Consider the following 23,417-nt stretch of genomic DNA (forward strand, 5'->3'; position numbering starts at 1 on the left):
CAGCAAGTAGACTGCATGGGATCTGATTGTCCTTTAACCCCTTCAGTGCCCATGACGAGATAGTCTCGTCATGGGCACAGCGCAACCGCGCTCCATGACGAGACTATCTCGTCATGAACCCCGCCCGCTAATGCAACGCCCGGCACAGGGCGGGGAAAGGGCGGGGCACTGAAGAGGTTAACAATATACTAGTAGACTCCTCAAAATAGGCTTTGAGCGGTTCACTCCACATACCTTTTTCCCAAGCGGCTGCTCTGACACCTTCTAGGAGGAGGAGTTCTGGTTCCCAAGCTGAAACATTTTTCTTCTTTCCACGTCTTCTTTTAAAAAGATGTGCAAGGAAAACAAGAGACACACCGCTGACTGCTGTAACCACAAGCAGCTTCTTCAACCCGGGAGACAACTTTACCTGAAAGGAACCCGGAAGTAAAAATAATACTTTTGAGCATTTTCCTCAATTGGCACAAAATTTTCATAACCATGTTTCTTTTAAAGAAATAATCAAAGAAAATTTCCCATACTGCTGCTTGGTCATGGTGTTTTTAATTAAAGATGGGCTGGGGAGTGTAGATGCCTGTCAGTGACCACGATTCATAACTCAAAGTGCAAACAGAATGAACAATTAATGAATGTTCAGCTAAATACTGGCTTTGAAAGGAAAAAGTTGTATTTTATTTCTAACTCTATACATGCAAAGAAATGAGTCATATAAATGTAGCAATACCATCCCTCTCGAGGTCAGAGGTTTAGTAGTTGTCAGACAAATCCCTGTCTCACTCGCCTTGTGTAATGTGTTCAGGGTTATTCCCCATTAACTGGTAGACGCATCCCGAGATTGCACACCATTATGCTGTACTCTAGAGTTCCCTTTGACTCATCAGGATTTTAGTCAAAAGTGTCTATGGTGCCACAGCATCTACAAAAGTGAATCCCCCAGGGGCCACAGGCCCAAGTTCAAGTCTTACCCGCTCCTGCAGCAGGGAAGCATTCGGCATTACAGCAGGTGCCCTCAGTGCGGGCATTCACAAGATCAGGTCCTGCTAAGAGAAATAAGGCTGCTCGCTGTACATGGGACAGCGTCATGTGGGCGCAGGATTACTCTCTGGTGTGGCGTGGCACTCTCCCCAGTGATCGGAGCAGATTCCACCTCACAACAATACACTAAGTCAAATTCTCTCCAATGGGGATAATTCAGTCCTTTGGCTCCCGAATGTAGTCCTGCATGGGTGTGTCATCCTCGGTGGTGTTCCCCTGGTCCTGTGGGGGTCAATCAGGGCAGATCTTTCAGTGCAGCTAGACCCATTGGTCGCAGCCTCACTTCTGTCCCAGGCGACTGCCCGAAGTCTGGTGGTTTACTCCTGGCAGCCCCTCTTGGTACTCTGGATTGTTGCAGTCCCTTCCAAACACTAAAATAGAGACTCTCAAGTGCAATCGCCCACACTGTGGTGGCCCCTCCTGGCATATAGGGTCGCCGTTCAGCGTGCACGAGTCCCTGAATGCTGGTCAGACAACTTCTTCACCAGTGGCCCGCTCTGGCATATGGGGTCATCGCAACAAGATAGCGTAGGCTCTGCATCCTGTGTGCAGCACTTAATATTTGCCACAGTCTACAGCAACCCTCTCCTGGCATACGAGGTTAATCAAAAACAGTCCTGGACATGGGCTAAAGCCAGATCGGAGCACAGCTGAATCCTCACACCTCGCACAGGGATTCCTCACAGTAGGGCTCCTCACTTGACCTTGCTCCCTCCAATGCTGTCCTCTTCCTGACAGGGCACACTAGCTTTCACAAGCTAGTGCTCTAGATGGTCTTGTTGGGTGATGGCCCCTTACCCAACAGAGAGACTGACAGGCCTTGGCAACCAGTCCTGGTGACAGGCAGAAGTCTAGCAGAGTTTCCCCTTCTCAGAAAGCCCAGCCAGCTGCTTGGTAGATGGCACATTTTGGGGAACTCAACCTCCCGTTCTCAAAGTCCTTTCCAGACACCAAATGTGATTCAGGGGCTGAGTCTTTGAAGTTTTATGTTGGGATTTTGCTTCTTTTGAAGTGGATCCTTCTCTCTTTCTTTTTTCCTCATGAAAGATGATAGTCACAGCAGCCATGACTCCGAAGTTGACTGACCCACAACACAATTCATGGGAGTGACTAGAGTTCACACCAGGATCTTAGTCACATTGATATGTGCATCAACATGTTAAACTCAGGCTGCTAACCCTACTCTTTCTGAGATATGTCCAGGCCCCTTATGTGTGATCTCTCACTGAAACAAAGATCATTCTCTTGAAGTGCAAAGGAATTCTCCCTCCAGTGTGTGTGTGTCCCAGCTCACAGGAATGCAGAAATCCACAAGTCTGTCTGGCTGGGTTTTCCTCTCCTCCTCATGTCTTACCAGACGGGCCTGGGCTTCCCAAAATGGAACCCAGGGTCCTCCACGTAATGCACCATTGCAGGCACATTTACTTAGTGTACACTCATATCACACGTACCGTCCAGCACTAAAATGTCTGTGCGTTGTACCCTTGCATTTATACACACATTCAAGGAGTGTCTTGGTGAAACTCTGAAAAATAAATGAGGAGACACACTAGGCGTGTGTCTGAAATATAACTATGCTAAGGAGACCCTAGAGCCTGAATCCACAGTGCTCTCTTCCTGGGTTCCTACAATGCATTGAGCACACACACTCAGTCTTCATACAATGTACAGCACTAAAGCTTTTCTATATTCAACCAGGGTGTGCATATTTTAAAAACACACACACTCACCATGTGCACCATTCACAATACTTCACCTTCATGTATTATACTTCACACAAGGTCATATTCACCCAGTACATAGAAGTGAATCATACTGCATGAGGCTCATTCAATCCCACAAGACTATCTCGAGGTACTGGGCTGCCAAGAGATGTTTTTCGATCCTGCAAGAGTCTCACAAGATTGTATAGGGAGAAGTAGAAAAAAAAGCCCAAGGTCAACCAATAGTTAACATTCTTAATACATGGCTGAAAAAATGCTGTGATTTACAGCAGAGCCAGAGTTAGCTCAGATTGTCCTTGGTGCTTTGGAAGTCTCTTTGAGTTATGCTCAAGGTTATTTGTGGTCTTACACAATCTTGTCCTGTGCAGATCTACTTGTCTCTAATGAAAAAAGTGTCTGCTTACATAAGCAGTAAAAAGGCCTTATTAAATGAAGCAGGAATATTTTGTTTTTGAGCACTAAGAACCTGAACCGGCCAGTGTATTCAAGCAAAAAAGTTGTGGATTCACATGCAGATTTCTCCAGTTCCACAGTACGAGCTAACTCTGTCTGAGCTATCCTTTGTGAACTCCTTTTAAAAAACTGTACACATGAAATACTGTGCTGAAACATTTTTCCCCATTTGGCTTCATACACAAAGAAACTGCTATACTAAAGATTCTTTGGCAGGCTGAGGAGCTGCAACTACATCAGGCTGCTCATCATAATCTGAAAACATTATAAATTATAGAAGTTGATTCTTTTGTTTGTTTTACAGTTGTTGAAATAATTGTATTTTTATGTTGTTAAATTAAGTTGTAATAAAACAAAAGTGTACAGTTACTACTGATTTGTTTATTTAATAGTTGTTATAGAGTTGAATATTTTTACAGTATTGGAATGTTGACTAAAACTGCCAGGTTCATCTTCAGTGAGTGCAAAGGTGCTCCTGCATGGATATGTATTGTACAGTACTATGGACATGTCTTATGGAACACAGAATTTGTAATTCAGTTTTTTGAATACCCTAGTATGCAGGCTTGTGTTGTGTTTCATTCTTTATTAGAATTTACATGACATGATCTTGGTCTTAGAATTTCACTATGTCATTAAGAATTATCTGTGTTCTTTAAGAATGTATGTTTTTAAGTTAAGTCAGTTACTGTTGGAGACTTGTAGCTGTGGTCATGCATTCTGCAGCTCCTCAATTTTATTAAAGGATTCTGGATGAAAATGGATATAGCGTCCTATTTAACACTGGTGACGAGCTTTTGAGGAGCCAAGAACCCACACGACGAAAATGTGGGGATTTTCGTAATTACAGCCTTCATTTCTACACGTTATTTCTACGCCTTATTCTGAACTCCGATTTCAAGGGAAGTGTTACCGAGTGAGTAAACCGAGTGAGCAAACGGCTGCGCAGCATTGTTACTACCTTTATTGCATTTTTTATTGACTTTTAAGCGTATTTACCATCTTCGTTTGACTTTGCTGCTCCAACCGTCATTGCTCGTTACACTCCGGGTCGCGCTCTCAGTTAGCTCGAGATTCCTGCACGTTCCCTCCATTCTACAGAACCTCTGACGCTTACAGTACTCTGTGGCCATTCTGCTTTCTTCTTACAACGTTCCTTGCCTGGAATCTTCCTGTCGTCACAACCCATTTCTACAAAGGTCACGCTACGTAACCCGACACAGCGGCCATTTTGGATTTCCGTCAGCTCATCGGAGATCGTATTTCTGTCATTTTTATCGGAGATCGTTTCAGAACAGCTGTTCGTCTGGAATTATTTGCTGTTCGCTTGTAGGTTGTACTGCATTTTCACAACGATTAATACTTCTACCATTGATCTCACTTTTGCTCATTTCTGGGTAAGAGCTATACTTGTATTTAGCATTTTTTTGGGGTTTTCCTATTGTGGTTAAGTACAGTGGACAAGTCCTTAAAGGTGAAGTTTTGACACTGTTAAGCCCACACTATGAGCAACCAAAGCTACAACATTAATCCTCCCCAACCTTTTTGGATTTCTGGTGCAGAGCCCGCCTTAAAGTGGTTGGAATGGAAGGCGTATTTTCAAAATTACATTGAAGCCTTAGATGAGGATGGCAAAATGTCTGCTGCTCAAAAGAAAAGATTGTTACTACATTCTTTAGGCCCTATTGGTTTGAAAGTATTTAATGAAATGACCAAACATTGCGTTCCAGGTGATTTAAATGCTTATGCTTTAGCACTACCCCACTTGGACACGTATTTCACACCAAAGGTTTGTATCGGCATTACCAAATATACATTTTTCTCTAGAAAACAGAATAAGAATGAGACAGTTGATCAGTAGGTTTCTGATCTTAAAAGACAGACTAGCACTTGATTGTAAGTTTGGTGTCATTCAGAATGATTTGATAAGAGACCAAGTTGTCATGCATACTAGCAATCCTGTTATACAAGACAGACTTTGGATAAATGGCGATGCGCCTTTAGATGATGTCCTGGCCATAGTTCGGAAGGCAGAAATTTCTAGTAGATGTGCCAATGTCCTCAAACAAGACCACAATTCTAGTGAAGTGGTGAGTAAAGTGAATGTCCCTAATGAAAGGAAAAAAGTTTTTCCTTCCTTTAAAGACAAAAACAAACCTAGAGTTCAACCTAAATGTTACAGATGTGGAGCATTTGGCCTAAAGCAAGACATGTCCTGCCATCAAGTACAAATGTACAAACTGTGGTATTAGATGCCATTTTGCCAAGGTTTGTAACAAAAGAAAAACAAATGTAAGATTTGTATCTAATGCGGAGGAAACTGAGAATGATTATACTGTGAATGATGAAATCTTAGAGACCACTGAGGAGATTGGTGGTTTAGTGATGAATGTTCGAGACAATTTAGTGCTCAATGTTTGTGAGGAATCTTGTAAAAACAAACCTGTGTGTTTGATGGCTATAGGCAGTGTGGAAATTAAAATGTACGCGGACTCAGGCTCTCCTTATACTATTATTAATGACGAACTTCGGCAGTCATCTTTTGTGCAGAAAGTTGGAAGTCAATTGTTAGACCCTGACATACATCCTGAAGGTTACGGAGGCTAACCCATAGATCTTCTCGGTTTCCGGTGGTTCTCTTTCAGATTTAAAGGGAGAGAATGTAGAGGCAAATTATACATCCCTAAAAATGGTCCACCCGTTTTAGGATGGTTTGACCAAAAACAATTGCATATTATCCTTGCTCCCAACAGTAGTGAACAAGTTCTTGTAGAGGATAAAGGATGTACTGTTGGTGCCCAACTCTTAGCACAATTTCCCAAGGTTTTTAACAAAGTTAGGGGGAATCTTCAGGGGTTCGAGCACAAACTTTTTCTCAAACATGATGCTTCTCCCAAAGTACATAAATGTCGTAATATTCCTATATTAGTGAGGGATGAGGTCTCTAGTGAATTGGAAAAACTGGTTTCAGCGAATATCATTGAGCCTATAGAAAATTCTGATTGTGTTTCTCCGATTGTAGTGGCCAGACGGAGCAACGGTAAGATTCAGCTCTGTGTAGATTTGAGGCATTTAAATAATAATATAGTGGTAGACACATTTCCCTTGCCTAGAATAAATGAGATGGTTACATGTCTTAACAATGCTAAATGGTTCTCCACGATAGATTTGTCTTCTGCTTACCACCAGGTCTCTTTGTCCAATGAATCTATGAAATTGACTTCATTTATCACCCCCTTTGGGTGTTTTCAGTATAAGTGAATGCCATTCGGGTTAGCTTCGGCTGTCGCCGTTTTTCAGCGCTTAATGTTCCAATTATTCAAGAAAGAACAGGGCCTCACATTTTTTCAAGACGATATTCTTGATTTTGGCACCAGTGAGGAGGAGCACACTTCAAGATTAAAAAGAGTCTTTTGCATTCTAGAAGAAAAGGGACTTACTGTTGAACATTCGAAGTGCAAATTTGCACAAAGAAGCGTCACATATTTGGGTCATATCACTGACGAACATGGTGTAAAACCAAAGCCAACCCTTGTTACAGCCATTTCAGGAGCCCCTGTACCTACCAGTAAGGATTATGTCCGTTCTTTTTTAGTTATGGCCGAATATTGTTCTAAGTATGTGCCCAGTTTTGCAGAATAAACATTTAACATTCACCAGCTGCTTAAAAAGAACTGTTCATTTGATTGGTCCGCCGCTTGCGAAATAAGTATTAAACAAGCCATTGCCAAAGCTTCTGCATTGTGCAGTTTCAACCCTTTGTTGGACAGTGTTATTACCACAGATGCCAGCAACAAGGGTCTAGGTGTCGCGTTGTCGCAACTGGACAAACAAGGGAAGGAAAGTATCATTGCTTTCGCTTCAAGATCTCTGTCCCCTTGTGAGGAGAAGTACCCCATTATTGAGTGGGAGGCTTTGACATGCGCCTGGACGTTGGAGCATTTTAAATCTTTTATTTGGGGTAAGGCTTGCACACTTTGTTGCAACCATAAACCATTAGTGAAAATATTAACCACGGATGGTGCAATCACTGCATCCGATAGACTTGCAAGAATTTCCTCCTGAAAATCTTCGCAAAGGTATTTTTGAACTTTGTCATGAGGGTCACCCAGGCATCGTTAGAACTAAATCAATTATTAAAAGACTGTTTTGGTGGCCAGGGATGGACTCCCAAATTGAAAAAGTTGTAAGGGATGGCATTCCTTGTACCACGTCTGATAAGTCTTTAAAAACTTTTCGGCCACCCATGTCCAAAGGGTTGTTACCTAAAAACCCGTGGGAAGTTGTTGCTGTAGACATCATGGGGCCCGTTGGTGAATCTCATTGCTACCTAATTGTCCTTATTGATTTGTTCTCCAGATGGCCTGTGGTGAAAGTTGCCAAAAATGCAGATACTGATTCTATTTTACAATTTTTGGATGAAACCTTTGTTACTGAAGGGATTCCTTCATGCATTCTTAGTGATAATGGTGTACAGTTTATCTGTAAAAGCGAAAACATATTTTAAGAAACTTGGTATCACGCATAAAACCACTTCCCTTTACAACCAGAGCGGGAATGGAATGGTGGAAAGATTTGACAGGGTCCTAAAAACACCATTTAGTTAGCATGCAACAGTAATTTAGATTGGTTTACTCAGGTAGGAAAGACTGTTTGGGCTTACCGTGTCACATGCAATGATGCTACAGGTTGCTTTCCTTTCGTACTTATGAGAGGTCGGAATCCTCGCTCTAAATTCACTCCAGCCTGGTTAATTCCTTCTGATATCCAGCCTTGGTCTAAAAGTGATGTACATGCACAAATGGAGTCTATGCATAGTAGAAGCAAAACGTATTAGGATGCCAAACATGTGGCCAAAACTCGTACTATAAAAATTGGAGATTGGGTACGCATCAAAAAGCCTGGTTGGGTTCCTAAAGGTGAAAGCCAATTTTCTGAGCCTATTCAAGTGACTGAAGCGCTTTTAAATTCTGTACGAGTAAGTGATGAAAAAGTTTGGAATTTAAACAGAATTGCTAGAAGCAACTCTCTTCCTTCTGAACAGATTGTAGATTATGATTGGTTGTTTGACGAACCCAAGGGTAATGTTACTGGTGAAGCTGTTTCAGAAAACAGTGGGGCTAACTTTGATTCAGCCACCCCTTCTAGTTGTAACACTAATGAAACTTTGGAAAATAGTGTTTCTACTTTTCCTTCCAGTAGCGACATTGTGGACATTTTACAGTCATCTCAAGAACCATTTTCAGCGTCATCTACACTCAATGAGAATGTTTCTCGTCATTCGTTGAGGAAGAGGATGGCTCCATTGTGGTTGAAGGATTACATTGTCAGTAATAAGTAAATTGCTTATTCATTGTAAATTTGTAAATTGCTTACATTGTTGAAGGATTACATTATCAGTAGTAGTGAATTACCTACATTGTAAATTTGTGTTTTTGTTTACTTTCTCTATTTATTTTACCTTTCCTTCCTTTCCGAAAAAAGGGGAGGGTGTTGTGTTTCATTCTCTATTAGAATTTACATGACGTGATCTTAGTCTTAGAATTTCACTATGTCATTAAGAATTATCAGTGTACACATGGACAGGTCCCACCGCACACACGATACACACCTGGTTCACGGCACAGCGAGCGCTGGGATGGGAGGGAGTCATGACGCAACTCACACCATTATGGGACACACCAAAACTTGGTACACTCCGCAACAGCAAAGGGTTCGCGCAATGGGACCTGATTAGGATCTCTAAAGTTGGGGATCTGTGGAAAAGAGGAGATGTAGTGGCTTTTGCTCACCTACAAAAAACATGTCAAATGGCAGACACATAATTATTCCGCTACACGCAAATCAAGCATGCACTTACAAGGGCAATACCCAGAGGCACGGCTCTGTCCGAATCGTCACCACTTGAAGACCGTCTCCATACAGACCAGCTCACTAAGAGGGCCATCTCCCTCACCTACCGAAAACTTATTAATAATCAAAAGGACCCCACACTAGCTCTGCGGGACAAATGGCAGACAGAGCTTGGAGATATAGATGAACAGGACTGGCAAGAAGCACTTGCGTCCCCGAGGGAGGTGGCGATCCCGTCCAAGGTTGGTGCAGCTGAAGGTCCTACACAGGACTTACTACACTAGGGTTATGCTCCATAAGATGTGGGGCACAGGGTACATTCTATCATACACTCTGGGAATGTCCACACAACACTTTATTGGGAAGAGGTGATGAACACCATAACCCGGGTGTGTGGCTTTCCGGTTCCACCCGAACCAAAACTTTGCCTGCTCAATATTTGGGAACCAACAGACCTCAATCATGCATCACAAGACTGGGCAACTCTGGGGATCATGGTGACAAAGCGCAATATAGCACAACACTGGGGGGTGCCAATGACCCTACAACAGAGACGATGGTGTCAAGACATTGACAGCTCAATGGTGGCCGAAAGAGCAGTTTTTATACACAGAGGGTGTCCCAAAAAGTGGGAGCGGGTCTTGGGTAGGTGGAATTTATTTAGTGGTAACATCTGTGCCCCCCCGCCGCCGGACTCGGATCCGGACCTGAGCGACTAACAGGACAAGCCACATATGGGGACACAGCAATGGCCGGGACAGAGGTCCGGGAAGTTTTATTTTGATACATCCAACTATGTAAGTTATGGTGTGTTGAGACCTTGCAGTACCTATGTCAATGAAATGCAGCAGACTAATACGACTGTATTGTATTATTTGCAAATTAACAATAAAATGTTGAATAAAAACAATTTAAAAAAAAAGAATTATCAGTGTTCTTTAAGAATGTATGTTTTTAAGTTAAGTCAGTTACTGTTGGAGACTTGCAGCTGTGGACATGCATTCTGCAGCTCCTCAATTTTATTAAAGGATTCTGGATGAAATTGGATACAGCGTCCTATTCAACAGCTTGTCATGCGACAGTGATGTCTCAGTAGAGAGATCTGTTCTTGTCCATACTGTTGTATAGAAATTTATCATACAAGAGAGAGAGGTCATGGCACAGAGGCCAGTGCATCTTCATACTCTACATCGCACTGCTATCAGCTTTTGCAGATGTGGTAGTGGAGAGGGGAGTTCTTTTGCACATATTTCTATATGTGTTTGTGACTCTGGGAAGAAGTTTCAGCAGAGAGGATTATCTCTGTCTACACCCTACTACACATGCCGGTTCTCATAGGGAGATGTTTGAGGGAGAGCGAAGTGTGTTCTCACATTAAAATATGCACACCAGTTGTCCAAGAGACAGTTATCAGCAGACAGGCTACTCCATTTTACTTTGCAAATGTGTTAGTCTGGGGAGATATGTGACTGGACAGGGAAGCGTGGCTCCATACCCTAGTCTCTATAGTTGTTATGTTAGACAGACTTCTTCACCATACCTTACTTCTACATCTGTCATCTTGGGGAGAGATGTGACCAGAGAGGTAAGCCCCTGTTCACACCCCAATTTGCACACTCAACATCCAAGACACAGGTCACATGAGATGGGTCAGTGTCTCTCTACATTCTACTATGCAGACTTTTCATCCAAGAGAGATGCGTCAGCAAAAAAAAGTCATTTTCCCCACGGCCTATTATGTATACCTGTCAACGTGGGAAAAGGTATGAACAAAGAGTTACGTTTTTTCTCAAAGAGTACTAGAGACACTCATCACCCTGGGGAGATGTGTTAGCGGACAAGCCACTGTCTTTACAAACAGTACTGTGTATCCCTGTTTCTCTAGGCAGAGGTGTCAGCAGAGTGGCCACTCGTTGTCCACATCGTACTGCACATACATGTTCTGGCAATAGGTGTTAGTGGAGAGGATAATGTTTCCCTACACACTACTGCATATGTGTGTTACTCTGGTGAGAGGTGTCATTGGATAGGCAAATCCATTTCCACATCCTAATACAGATGGCTATTGTCCTAAGGAGAGTTCTCAGTGAAGCGGCCAGTACCACTAATACTTGCTATGCAATACACAGATCTTACATGTGAGGTGAGTACTTTCTGCACCCTACAATGCATACTGCTGAGTCTGTGGAAAGATATGAGTGGAGAGGCAGTGTCTCTTTATACCCTCATCTACACACTGGCCAGCTTGATCAAACTACTATACACTTTTGTTATACTCTGGAAAACTCTGGGTGGAGAGGCCACTTTCTCTCTATACTCTAGAAGTGTAACTATAAAGTATAAGTACTGTAATCAAATAGAGTGTACATGCTATCCCCTAAAAATGTACAGTCTTGCAAGACTCTTGCAGAATTGCAAAATAAAGTAGGGAGGAGTAGAGAAACACTTTCTGAAGAGAGAGGTCTCATCAGAGAGGCTTATGTGTTTACATGCTCTGCTACCCACAACCAAGAATACAGGACTGTAATCCAGGAGATATATGCGAAGTGTTTGAGCTTGCAAGACTCTCGCGAGCGTTCAATAAATATACGGGTGGAGGCAAGTGTTTAGGTGCTCTCTCAAAAGTCTTGCGGGTATCATTATCCCCCAAACAATTGAGTTATATTATGAAATAATAATATAATGTAGGAATAGGGTGGCTCTGACAAGAGCCTGTGTGTTTATAGCGTGTAGTGTTCAGTTACACATAGATGCATGGATGCATTCCTTGATGTTATTAAGGAAGATCCTGTTCCCTTCTGCAATGAAGTGCACTCCATCTTGCCTATAGACACATGGCATTTCAAAATGGATATTTCAATGAATTATTGAGTCCATTCCATGCTCACGAACAAATGCAGAAACTTTTTTATTGACATTCCTCCAGGATTTCTCAAGCTTAGAACGAAACTCTTTTGACCATTGCCATTTTTGCCTTTGCTATATATAAGAATATAATAAGGCAGTGTGAGAAAAGGCAGACATCAATTATGAAAAGGTCTCCTTCATTTGGATTTCAATCACAACTTCCATGATTGTGCCTCGGTCATTGACACTACAGTGCTCTATTATCAACTCTGGGTGCTCACCATTCCAAAATGATCTCATCCATTGGTAACAGATGATGCCCCTTTGTACCTCTATGACAAATCCAAGTTATGTCCAAGTTTGGAAATCCAAGATTTTTGTAATTAAAACAATTAAGGGCTTATTCTCTAGCTCAGTTTATGAAGCTGTGTCCCAAAATCCAGAGTAAAACTATGGTGCAGTATGGACATCTCAGTCACAAGAGGAGTGCTCAGCAGAATGAGTAAGCTCAAGAAGCAAGATAGAGTTCTATGAGGAGAGCAAAAAATGGAAGGGTGGCCAAATTATAAATGTGATTGGAAGATTTTTGGCAGTTACAAAAGTAGGTTAGCTTGTGACCAACTTCTGTTTTTATAGTGCACAGTTACTTGATAAAGAGTATGAGCTTTTCTATTGGGTGCTTTTCAAAATTTGGTATGGTCTTGCGAGAGTAAAGCAGGCAGAACTGCCCCCTCAGACTGCACGCGGTTAATTGTCTGCCTGGCTCTCGCAAGAAATTTCAAGAAGGGAAACAAGGGAAACCTACTACAAACATAAATCATGAAACTATACAGTAGCTCGAAAAAAGAGGCATTTTTGTTAAAACATTTTAACTACTTAAATAATATTGTGTTTTCTAACTTTATAATTTTTTTGTGTGTTTTTAAATGTTTTAATAGGCTAGAACTAAAACATACAACCTGGGGGGAAAGGAGAAAAATCTGGAACAAATAACGGCAAAAACAAATAAACAACAACTACTACTGCCTAGGGGTGCATTTTTGACCTGGGACAAGCTTGTCCTGTGCAGACCTGCTTGTCTCAATTGAAAAAATTAACTGCTTACATAAGCAGATAAATAGCACTTTATTCAGATAAGCGGGGTTATTGTCTGTTTCTGCACTTAGTACCTTCGCAGGCACAGTATTTCCCGGTGCAAATAATGTGAAAGCCCCTGGAGAGTGGTCTAGCTCTGCAGCACAAGCTAAATCTGCCCGATCAAGCTTTTGTGGATGCATAGATCTGAGGTGCCTCTACATGCCTGTGGTACTCATACTATACTGTTTGTTTCTCCTCCACCAGCTGAACTCCTTCTTGTAAAGTTTACAGATGATATACTTTGCAGAAACGTTTTTGCCACCTGGCTTTATGTCAAAGAACTCCCACACCAAAGATTCCATGGCAGACTGAGGTGGCTTAGCTGGTGCAACTGCTCCTGACTGCTCAGCACAATCTGATGAAGACAACTTTGCATTGGAAGGCAAGCAGGGAAAGAGAGCAAGCCAGATATGTTTACTCTCACCAAAATAAAATAGGGAAATAAAGCAAAAAGGATGGAATGTTCTTTTCCTAAATGAAGACATCCATATTAACAAATTACAATCCTTTCTTGAGGTGCGTTTCCTCTCCCGAACCTCTAGCTAATGTCTTGGGAAACCTGAAAAGAAAACTGCATTATACCCTTAACAGAACAATACAAATTCAATTTTTCTAACTTAATCAACAACGTTGTCATACTTTCTTCAAAATTACAAGAAAACACTATTAACTTAATTCTAAATGTACAATTTCGCAAGTGCTTTATGAGAGCCAAACAGGAAGTACAGCTTCCTCGGACTCCACGTAGGGGATTGTGCATCTCGCAAGAGCAATCATTTGCCATATTTTAATGACTGTTCTACTATAGATTAACATTAAATAATCACAGAAAACATGAATAAGAACTGTATACAATATATTACAATGAAATGTAGAACTCTACGATCTTGCAAGCGTCTCGCGGGAGTAATGAGTTTTTAGCTATAATAGACTGTTGGCAACATGTCTCACTATGAGAGCTAAAAGATCTGAGGTAATACACAATCTCTACTGAAGTATTGCTATAGTAATCTGCCCGATATGCACATTTTTTAGAAACATTTAGTAAACTGTGAACCGTAATCAGTTATGTTACAATAAAAAAAACATTCCTTTTCAAAATAATGTCTACACAAAGGATATATTATACAGTAATTCTACCATACATAAACTCACAAAATAAATTGATTTAAACCTAGAAGGTTAAAGTAATGTTGTAGTTAGGTGACATTCTCAGTGACATTAAAATTTTGAACTACAATACCACCATAAATTCACCAGTTGTAGTTAGATAATAAGTTAATTTGTATAATGATGTCATAGACCATGTTATGAGTGATGTCATATTTAATATCAGAAGCAGTGCATTGCAGGGGTGCAAGTTATAGTTTGCGCTGCTAACTATAACAGGTGAAATTCTTTAAGGTTTTTTAAGTTCAAAATGTTGATGTCATTGAGAAATTCACATAACTATAACATTACTTTAACCTTTGGTTTTTCAGCAAAAATATATAGATATATATATATATATATTAGAAACCAATGCCCACTCTCAAAAAGAATGAGCCCGACATATGCTGGCACACAATCCAGGATTTATTCTGCCAAAATTAAAAGCAAAGTTTTAGGAAACCCAGGCAGACGCGTTTCAGCGAGTCTTTGTGCTTTCTTCAGTGCCGGTTCTTGTTTCCCAAAAGAGCCTCACACCTGGGGATTATTTCAAGGTCTTGTGGCGATCTCAGGGCACTCCCTTTCAAGTTGTTACTCCCCGCCTCTGCTATTGGCTGTGATGCCTCCCGTGTTGTTTTCGAGAACAGGAGCATGCTGGTTCATCGAGTCCAAAGTGACAACCCATACAGTGAGGGGCTGCCAAACACCAAGTGGCGTGTCTCGGCGACTCGCAATCATCCGCTCTCGATCACAGGGATAATAATGCAGTACCTAGTGTGACCCCCGCAGTAAATGCTGCGGCCTCTCTCCCCGTGTAGTACATCTCAGTCCGTGCTGTTACAACCACTTGGGGGGGGTGACGCGCTGTAGTTGTATACAAAAATCCAAAAGTGCTGATTTTTGCGCGTCACACCAGATCGGGAGGGCATGCCGTTTAGCCAGTGCTCAGCATACTGGCATAATATTAGAAACCAATGCCTACTCTCAAAAAGAATGAGCCCGACATATGCTGGCACACAATCCAGGATTTATTCTGCCAAAATTAAAAGCAAAGTTTTAGGAAACCCAGGCAGACGCGTTTCAGCGAGTCTTTGTGCTTTCTTCAGTGCCGGTTCTTGTTTCCCAAAAGAGCCTCACACCTGGGGATTATTTCAAGGTCTTGTGGCGATCTCAGGGCACTCCCTTTCAAGTTGTTACTCCCCGCCTCTGCTATTGGCTGTGATGCCTCCCGTGTTGTTTTCGAGAACAGGAGCATGCTGGTTCATCGAGTCCAAAGTGACAACCCATACAGTGAGGGGCTGCCAAACACCAAGTGGCGTGTCTCGGCGACTCGCAATCATCCGCTCTCGATCACAGGGATAATAATGCAGTACCTAGTGTGACCCCCGCAGTAAATGCTGCGGCCTCTCTCCCCGTGTAGTACATCTCAGTCCGTGCTGTTACAACCACTTGGGGGGGGTGACGTGCTGTAGTTGTATACAAAAATCCAAAAGTGCTGATTTTTGCGCGTCACACCAGATCGGGAGGGCTTGCCGTTTAGCCAGTGCTCAGCATACTGGCATAATATTAGAAACCAATGCCCACTCTCAAAAAGAATGAGCCCGACATATGCTGGCACACAATCCAGGATTTGAGATATATATATATATATATATATATATATCAAACCTAGTGGAGGTTGCAACTATGTAGTACATGTTCGGCCAGATGTTCCAAAGCTTTTTTTTGTGTCGCTCATAACTTTGGCACCGTTTGACGAATCTCCACAAAACTTCTCAAACATGTGCTAGGTTTTGACTAGTTTGTGCATGAAACGTTCTACGGTGATCTGTTATGCAAAAGTTGAGAAAAAAGGGGGAGGGGCAGAAAAAAAGGCAAAATCCCCATGCAATTACCATAGACTTCTTTAGGCAAGGTTACAGCTACAACTGCTGAACAGAATTACACCAAATTTCACAGGAAGCTAGATATTGGTCCACAGATTGTGCTTTTATGAGGATTCTGATTGGTCAAGGGAGATACCTTGACCCCCTAGGGGTGACCCAGAGGGACCCCCGCTAAGACCAAAAAGGGGGGGTAATAATCGACAAAAAAAGCTGTGATCCCGTGGTGCTCCCACGGCATCTAAACAAAATGGTGAAGGAACCAAAATTTCAAATGGGGAGGGGGCCCCCCTCCTTGAGCTTTTAAAGGCCCCAGGGATCCCACCCTCTGGCCTATTACCTTAAAGGTAGAGAGGCCCTGTGCCCCTCCCTCCAAGCCATTAATTGCACTGGGGATCCCATCCCCTGGGGCCAGCTCAATAGCTTTGTCAGGGGTAGCCCAACCCAAGACATAACGTTTTCTTTGCACAAAGCAGTGTGGGCAGTGACACCTGTGTTTGCTCTCGCTCAGCTGAAGCATTTTTTAATTCAAGCAGGCAGGGAAACAGATCAAAATACTGCTCCCACCCAGAGGGAGCAGTATTAGGAGCTGCTCCCTCAAGGTGGGAGCAATACTGGCTCCCGCTGCATGTGGGAATCCAGGTGAGACTGCGGACTCCTGCAGCCCCAGAGTGTATAGTGGGTGCCCTGGGTGGGTACAAGGACACCCACCTTTCAGAAATGGGTGGCCTGGGCCTGATAACGACCCAGGACGATGGGCCCCCCTACGCCTAATGAAGCTCAGGTAGGGGGCAATGCAGCCCCCCTTAAAAAAATACATGGCCCTGGGGCTTGTGGTCTCCAGTGCCAAAAGAGACTCGCAGAGCGAGGGTTGTGATGCCTCCTCCTCTTTTTATGATATACGTATGGCCCTGGGGATAGGGTCCCCCTCCCCTTAATTTAAATTAGTGTCACCTGGCATGGGGTCACCGGGGCAATAATGGCTCAGGGAGGAGGGATGCACGGCCCCCCGCTCCTTTTTTTTTAATGATTGGCCCAGAAGGATGGGGTCCTCAGGGCTTAACCAGGCTCAGGGAGGGGGACAGCGTGGCTCCCCTGCCCTTTAACTATAAAACAAACAGCCCTGAGGGATGGGGTCCCCAGGGCCTTACAAGGCTTGGGGAGGTGGGCTGTGCAGCCCCCCATCCCATTTTAACATATATGTACGCCCTGGTGATGGGGTCCCCTGGGCCTAAAGAGGTTCAGGGAGGGGAGCCGCGGGGTCCCCCCACCCCTTTTGTAAAAAAAACAAAAAAATGGCCATGGGAGATGGAGTCCCCAGGGCCAGGCCCTTTAGCCAACCCACTGCCACGTAGGGCAGAAGGTTGTGTGCAGTATGGGGTTGGCTGTCTTTGGCAGGGTGGTGTTGGCCACAGAGCCCATATTCATTTAAGATGTCATCAGTGATGTCACTGACCATGTCATGAGTGATGTAATATGGGAGGTCATAAGCGGTGCATTGAGGGACGTAAGTTATAGTTAGCTCAGCTAACTATACCCGCTGAATTTCTCTGGTTTTCTACGAGTGAAATCTGACCCTAACTATAACGTCTCTATAGCCTTTGTTTTTTTCAGTGAATTTCTAAGGTTTTTTAAATGCTAATTCCTAACAATAAGGTCCTTGTAACCTTAGTTTCTTTCAGTGAATTTCGTTGGTTTTGTAACGAGTAGTCGTGTTTGCAGTGTGGTGGAGAAAGGGAGCTGGGACTCCGACTAGCTTTCAGGAATCCCACTGTGTAGGACTTACAGGAGGTACCAGGAGCGCTTCTTGACCCTCAAGGTCCCTCATGAGTAGAGTGGACTTCATGGCCTTAACAGTAGTGCACCCTTAACCGTATTTGCAGTATGGTGGAGAAAGGAAGTATGGCCTCCGATGACATCTTACCAATCCCACTGTGTGGGACTTGCTGGAGGTAACAGGAGGGGTAGTTGGCACTCCAAGGAACTTCTTGGGGGCCAATTACCCTTCCTGTTACCTTCAGTAACTCCCACACAGCAGATTTGCTGAGACCTGGTAGGAGCCCACGCCCCCTTTCTCCACCACGATGCAAATGTGCCTCCTGGTGCACTACTAGTATGGAGTTGAGGTCCCCATTGCTATAGAGGGTCCTTGGGACCCAACTACCCCTCCTGTTACCTCCAGCTAGTCCAACACGGTGGGTTTGCGGAGAGGTTTTCAATGGCCACACCCCCTTTCTCCACCACTCTGCAAAAGCACCTACTGGCGTTCTACTAGTTGGTGGTTGAAGTCCCCTTGGCTCTTGAGGGTTCTTAGGGGTCAACTACCCCTCCGGTTACCTCCAGTGAGACCCATACAGCTGGATTGCTGTGAGGTGTTCAGAGGCTTTTACAGAAGTAGTAACATCTGTAACATCTAAGTACTCCAGCACTATGTCGTATGCTCACTATTCACCCATGAATCAACATCATTGTATATAGGGAATATCATGCTGAATTGTTATTACTATGTTTAATTGTTAACAATATCAAATTGTATCACTCATGATTAATTGTTCCATATTACAAAACAGGAATGTGAACAGTCTAGTGGAAAGTCTTTAAATGACATTTTAATATTATTCCTAATATACATAAAATAAATCTTTCGCTACTAGATATAAAAAAATGTAGTATTTGAAATTTTTTGTAGTATATTTATGATTAATATATCGTTTCATTAAGTCACCAGTGCTGTGTTATATGCCCGCAACCTCATTATGTATTCTCTTGCTCAAGATATGTTTTAGAGATTTACTGTACTTTCCCTGCTCTTGGCAAGTTACCTTCATGCAGGGGACCACACCTTTTCTAAAATATTAGCCCACTCTCTCCACCACTCTGCAAACGTACCTCCAGGCGCACTCCTGATTGGGGGAAGAAAGACCACTTTAGTCCTGAGGCCCTCAGGAAGCAAGGGGCCCGCACCTTCCCACCAGCAGTGCGCTGAGAGGCACGTATGCAGAGTAGTGGAAAAAAGGGGCATGGCCTCAGATCACGGCACTGTGTGGGGCTTACTGGTAGTAACAGGGGGCCTAGTTGACCCCTAAGGACCCTGACCAGTAAATGGGACTTCATCCCCTAAACAACTGCGTGCCAAAATGTGCGTTTAAAGAGGGGCGGAGAAAGGGGGCAGGGCATCTGGCCACTTGTGTATTTGGGGGGGGGGGGGGGAAGGGGGCCTCCCGGGCCCCCATCCCTGGGACAGTTTTGGGAATGGGGACCTCATCCCCTAGGGCCTTTATTTGTTTTTTTATAATACAAATGGGGGGGGGGCGCAAGGCCCCACTCCCCAGGCTAACTTTGGCCCGTGGACACAATCCCCCAGGCCTGGCATTAACATATATTTTTTTTAATAGGGAGGGGGGGGCCCTGCGGCCCCACCTCCGTAGGCCAACTTTGGCCCCGGGGCCTGGCCACTACATTTGGGACCACGGGGGAGCCTCAATGCCCCCAAGGTCCCTGGTGGCTCCCAGCCTCCTGCGGGAGCCAGCATTGCTTTGGAATCCACGGAGCTACTGACATGCAGCTCCCTAGATACCAAAGTAAAGTGTCTGTTTCCCTGCTCACTTCACAGCTTTCAGCAAGCGAGAGCATTTTGTGCTCTCGCTTGCTGAAAACAGAGCTGAGTTTGCTATGGATATGTGGAAGCCCCAATAGCAAACAGCAATGTCCCGGGGGTGCACCCTGGGACATTGCAGTCCCCAGGACTATGCAAGGCTCCACGAGAGGAGCTGCGCAGCCCCCCTCCCTTCTGAGTAAGCCCCGGTGAGGTGGTGGTCCCCTGGGCAGGGGGTCCACAATGGACCTCCTTAATGTTTATGCCCCGGGGAGGTGGCAGTCCCCAGGGCTGTGAGGGAGGCCATAGGGCCCCACCGCACTTTTTTAAAATTAAACATATACATGCCCAGGTAGATGGTGCCACCCGGGGCAGCGGGGGCCGGATGGCCCCCTCGCATTGGAGTGAATTAGCCCTGGGGAGGTGGCAGTCCCCGGGGCTGCGGAGGGTCCATGTGGGCCCTCCATCATTTTAATAATGCCCCCGGGACCTGGCTCACCCAGGGGCCTAATTAAATGAAGCGCAGACGTTTTTTACATTTTCGGCCTGATTCGCCGATCCTGCCAATTTTCTTTTAAATGCTTTTTTGGGCCCTGGGGGTCCCTGTGGGACCCCCTGAACAGACCTAGGGGTTCCTGGTGTTTCTACCCTGCACCCTATTTTTTTCATTAACGTTTTTTCTTGTGACTCAGTTCAACTGAGTCACAAGATGTCTGCCAACAATTCCTGGTTTGAAGTGTTGGCAGTCAATCAGATATCAGGCACGGGATCGGGAGGGGTCACAGATCCTTTGCGTCCCTAGATATACAATCTACCCCGAAAAGAGTTTTGCACAGCCGAAACGTCACACCTCAAAAGGGAGTCCTCACCGTAGGGATCCCAACTGGACCTCGCTCCCTGCAACGGTCTTCTCTTCCACACAGAGAACACTGGTCTTGGCATGCAGGTAGGCACTGATGCTCCAGGGCAGGTGATCTTGGTTTCCCTGGGTGATGTCACCTCATCCAGCAGAAAGAATAGCAGTCCTTGGCCCCAGTCCTGATCACAGGCAGAAGATTTGCAGAGCTTCCCCTTCTCACAGATCCCATCTGGCTGTGTGGCAGATGATAAGTTTTTGGGGTCTCAACCTCCTCTTCTTATAGTGCTTATCCAGACATGAACTGTTGCTTCGGGTCTGACTCTTCGGAGTTTTAAGTTGGCAATATGCTTCTTTTGAAGTGGACACTTCTCTCTTACTTCTTTTCTTAAGACATTGTCTGTCACAGCAGCCAGGACTCCAAAGCTAATTGACCAACAACATAATTCTTGGAAGTGACCGGAGTTTGCTCCCGGATGTCAGCCATAGTGATATGTGCATTAAAAGGTTAACCCCAGGCTCCCAGCCATACTCTTTATGATTCCCTTATCACCAAATCTCCCTTCCTGAAATTTCCTTGTGGTCTCTCAATGAATCAAAGAGCAGCCTCTTGAAGTGAAAAGAAATGCTCTCCCTTCCCTCCAATGTGTGTCCCTCCCAGCTCACAGGAATGCAGCAATCCACTAATTCATCTAGGGGGTTACTCTCCTCCTCATGCCTTTAACAGGCACGTGGGCGTTCCAAAATGGACTCCAATTTGCTCGATGTAATGCACCCATGCAGGCATGTTTACGCAGTGTACACTCAAAGAACACTTACTGACCAGCACAAACTCTATGCATTGTACCCTTACATGTTCACATGCATTCAGCACACACACTCAGTCTGCGCTCACTGTTAAGCACTGAAGCTTTTCTATATTCAACTACGGTGTGCATATTTTAAAACATATAGATTTGTTGACAATGCACTCCTTAGTGGTGAAAAAGTAAGGGAATCTCAATGTGTCAATTTAATTGGGTGCACAAGAGTATAGCCTTCTGATACGCAGCGCATTGGTAAAGCAAGCCCAGTTGCGCCCCACCTTGCCAGGGAAGGCGTCCTCTTCATGCACTATGGTAGTCGCTGGTCTGGGACAGTTATCCAATTTATTTCTTAAAAAATTTAATATTTCTTGATTTGGATGCGGTTTTATCAAATTTGATAAAATCGCATCTTAATCAAGAATCTGCCAACATTAATTGGCCGAAAAAATGATGAGAGCAAATGCTGTTGACTCACAACTGGAAAAATTACCCAATGGTTCCGTGGGTCTCAATCGCGATTGCCCATAAAGTTAAAATACACTCCAAGTTTGATCGTCTACATTGATCACTATTTAATATTATTCCAATAGGTGCTAAAAAAGAATTTTTAAAGCGCAACAGCTTAGTGCGTACAGGTACAGTGGTGAAACAATTAAATTGTCATACATATATGCATTAGGTGTATTCACAATTTCAATACTCAGTTTAGTACAAATACGGATTCGGAGTTGGAATCTAATCCAATCGGATAATCCCCACTCCAGTGTCAACATTTCAGCCCAACAACTAATTTCGGTGGGTCTTCTCAGGACAAAATCTTTTTCACTTAACATCCAAGGGTATGAGTTATAGAAACATCTTTTAACCTCATGGGCATTTTACTTATACCAGAGATACACCTTCGTAAAACATAACCCCAAAGGTTGGCCATATTGACCCTGTATACGCAATAGGTTGACATCTTGGGATTGTTCTCCTTGCAGGACAGAAAGAGTAGGTTATCCCAATCGCACATCCTGAGCCACATGGGTTCATTTAGTACAGCGGGGATCCTTGTTTAGCCTGTCAAGAGACCTCGAAAAGTGAAGGATAGACAAAGCTAAGAGGTATGTTTCAGTTTACAAAGGTGTATCTCCTTAATACATGCTCCTGAAGGCACACAGAGACTTGCTTAAGTAAGAATCTTTTACTGACGGTGCAAAAGATTATACTTTTAATGCAAACCTCAGAGTTGCCTTAACCAAAGTCCAGTGTACTCTAGATCACTTACAGATGTGGACCCCTGCTCAACTTTGAGGATTTTTTTTTTAATGCAGCCCCTAGAATAAGTTACAGGAGTTATACTGCACACTGTATCCCTCTAAAAATATATCAATCTTATTCTGATATTGTTCCTCTTAAACAGACTCAAACGTTATTATCCCTTTTTTTTTTAAATCACAATGCTAGACGAATTATACTTATTTAAAGGTTAGGTGCATTGCCTCTGAATGACTATAAAAGGCATTGGGCAGGCACTGTCAATTTGGCCAGAATATGTGATCTTTGTGATGGTGGGGTGCACCTCTTGAATTATTTTAAATTTGCATACGTTGTTCCTTGTATTCTCTGATAACAATGTGCATTATCCATTCTGTAGCTTGCAAAGAAACAATCATGTTTAAATGCCATTGCCAGTGCGCACAAGACTGTTGAGAAGAGGTCCCTGCAAGTGTTCCTTGCCTCAAGAATCTTTGCCGTAAAGTATTAACTTTTTTCCTCTATAATCATTTTCTTGTAAGCTGCCAATGCTTGTGCATACTTACTTTTTTCATCCAAATCATAGTTTACTCTCCACTTTCTTTCTGACCTTCTACACGCTTGTTTTTGTGCTCCAAGTTTATCCGTAAACCATGGTTCAGAAGGACTTGTCCACGGGGAGAGGCAGCTCTTTGTAGGGGCTAGGATGTCTAACGCTATTTTGATCCATGACGATAGCCTATGGCCAGAAGCGTTGATGTCAGTCATAAGGTCTGGTTTAGTGCCAAGTAATAATGCTTGTAGGGTAGGAGGGTTAATGTTGGCCCAGTGTCTGCGGGT

At 43.7% G+C, this 23,417-nt stretch overlaps 1 protein-coding gene across 4 annotated transcripts in view; it reads right to left on the bottom strand.

The window, feature by feature from the left end:
* Positions 1–23,417, bottom strand: part of MIGA1 (mitoguardin 1) — a 738,294-nt gene that overhangs the window by 653,138 nt on the left and 61,739 nt on the right. For all 4 annotated transcript variants that reach the window (XM_085600123.1, XM_085600124.1, XM_085600121.1 and 1 more), the window contains one exon: positions 235–409. In XM_085600123.1, coding sequence (XP_085456249.1) covers positions 235–409 — 175 coding nt within the window. The remainder of the gene's footprint in view (positions 1–234; positions 410–23,417) is intronic.

Source organism: Triturus cristatus, chromosome 4_2, assembly GCF_964204655.1.
Source record: "Triturus cristatus chromosome 4_2, aTriCri1.1, whole genome shotgun sequence".
Lineage (NCBI taxonomy): Eukaryota > Metazoa > Chordata > Amphibia > Caudata > Salamandridae > Triturus > Triturus cristatus.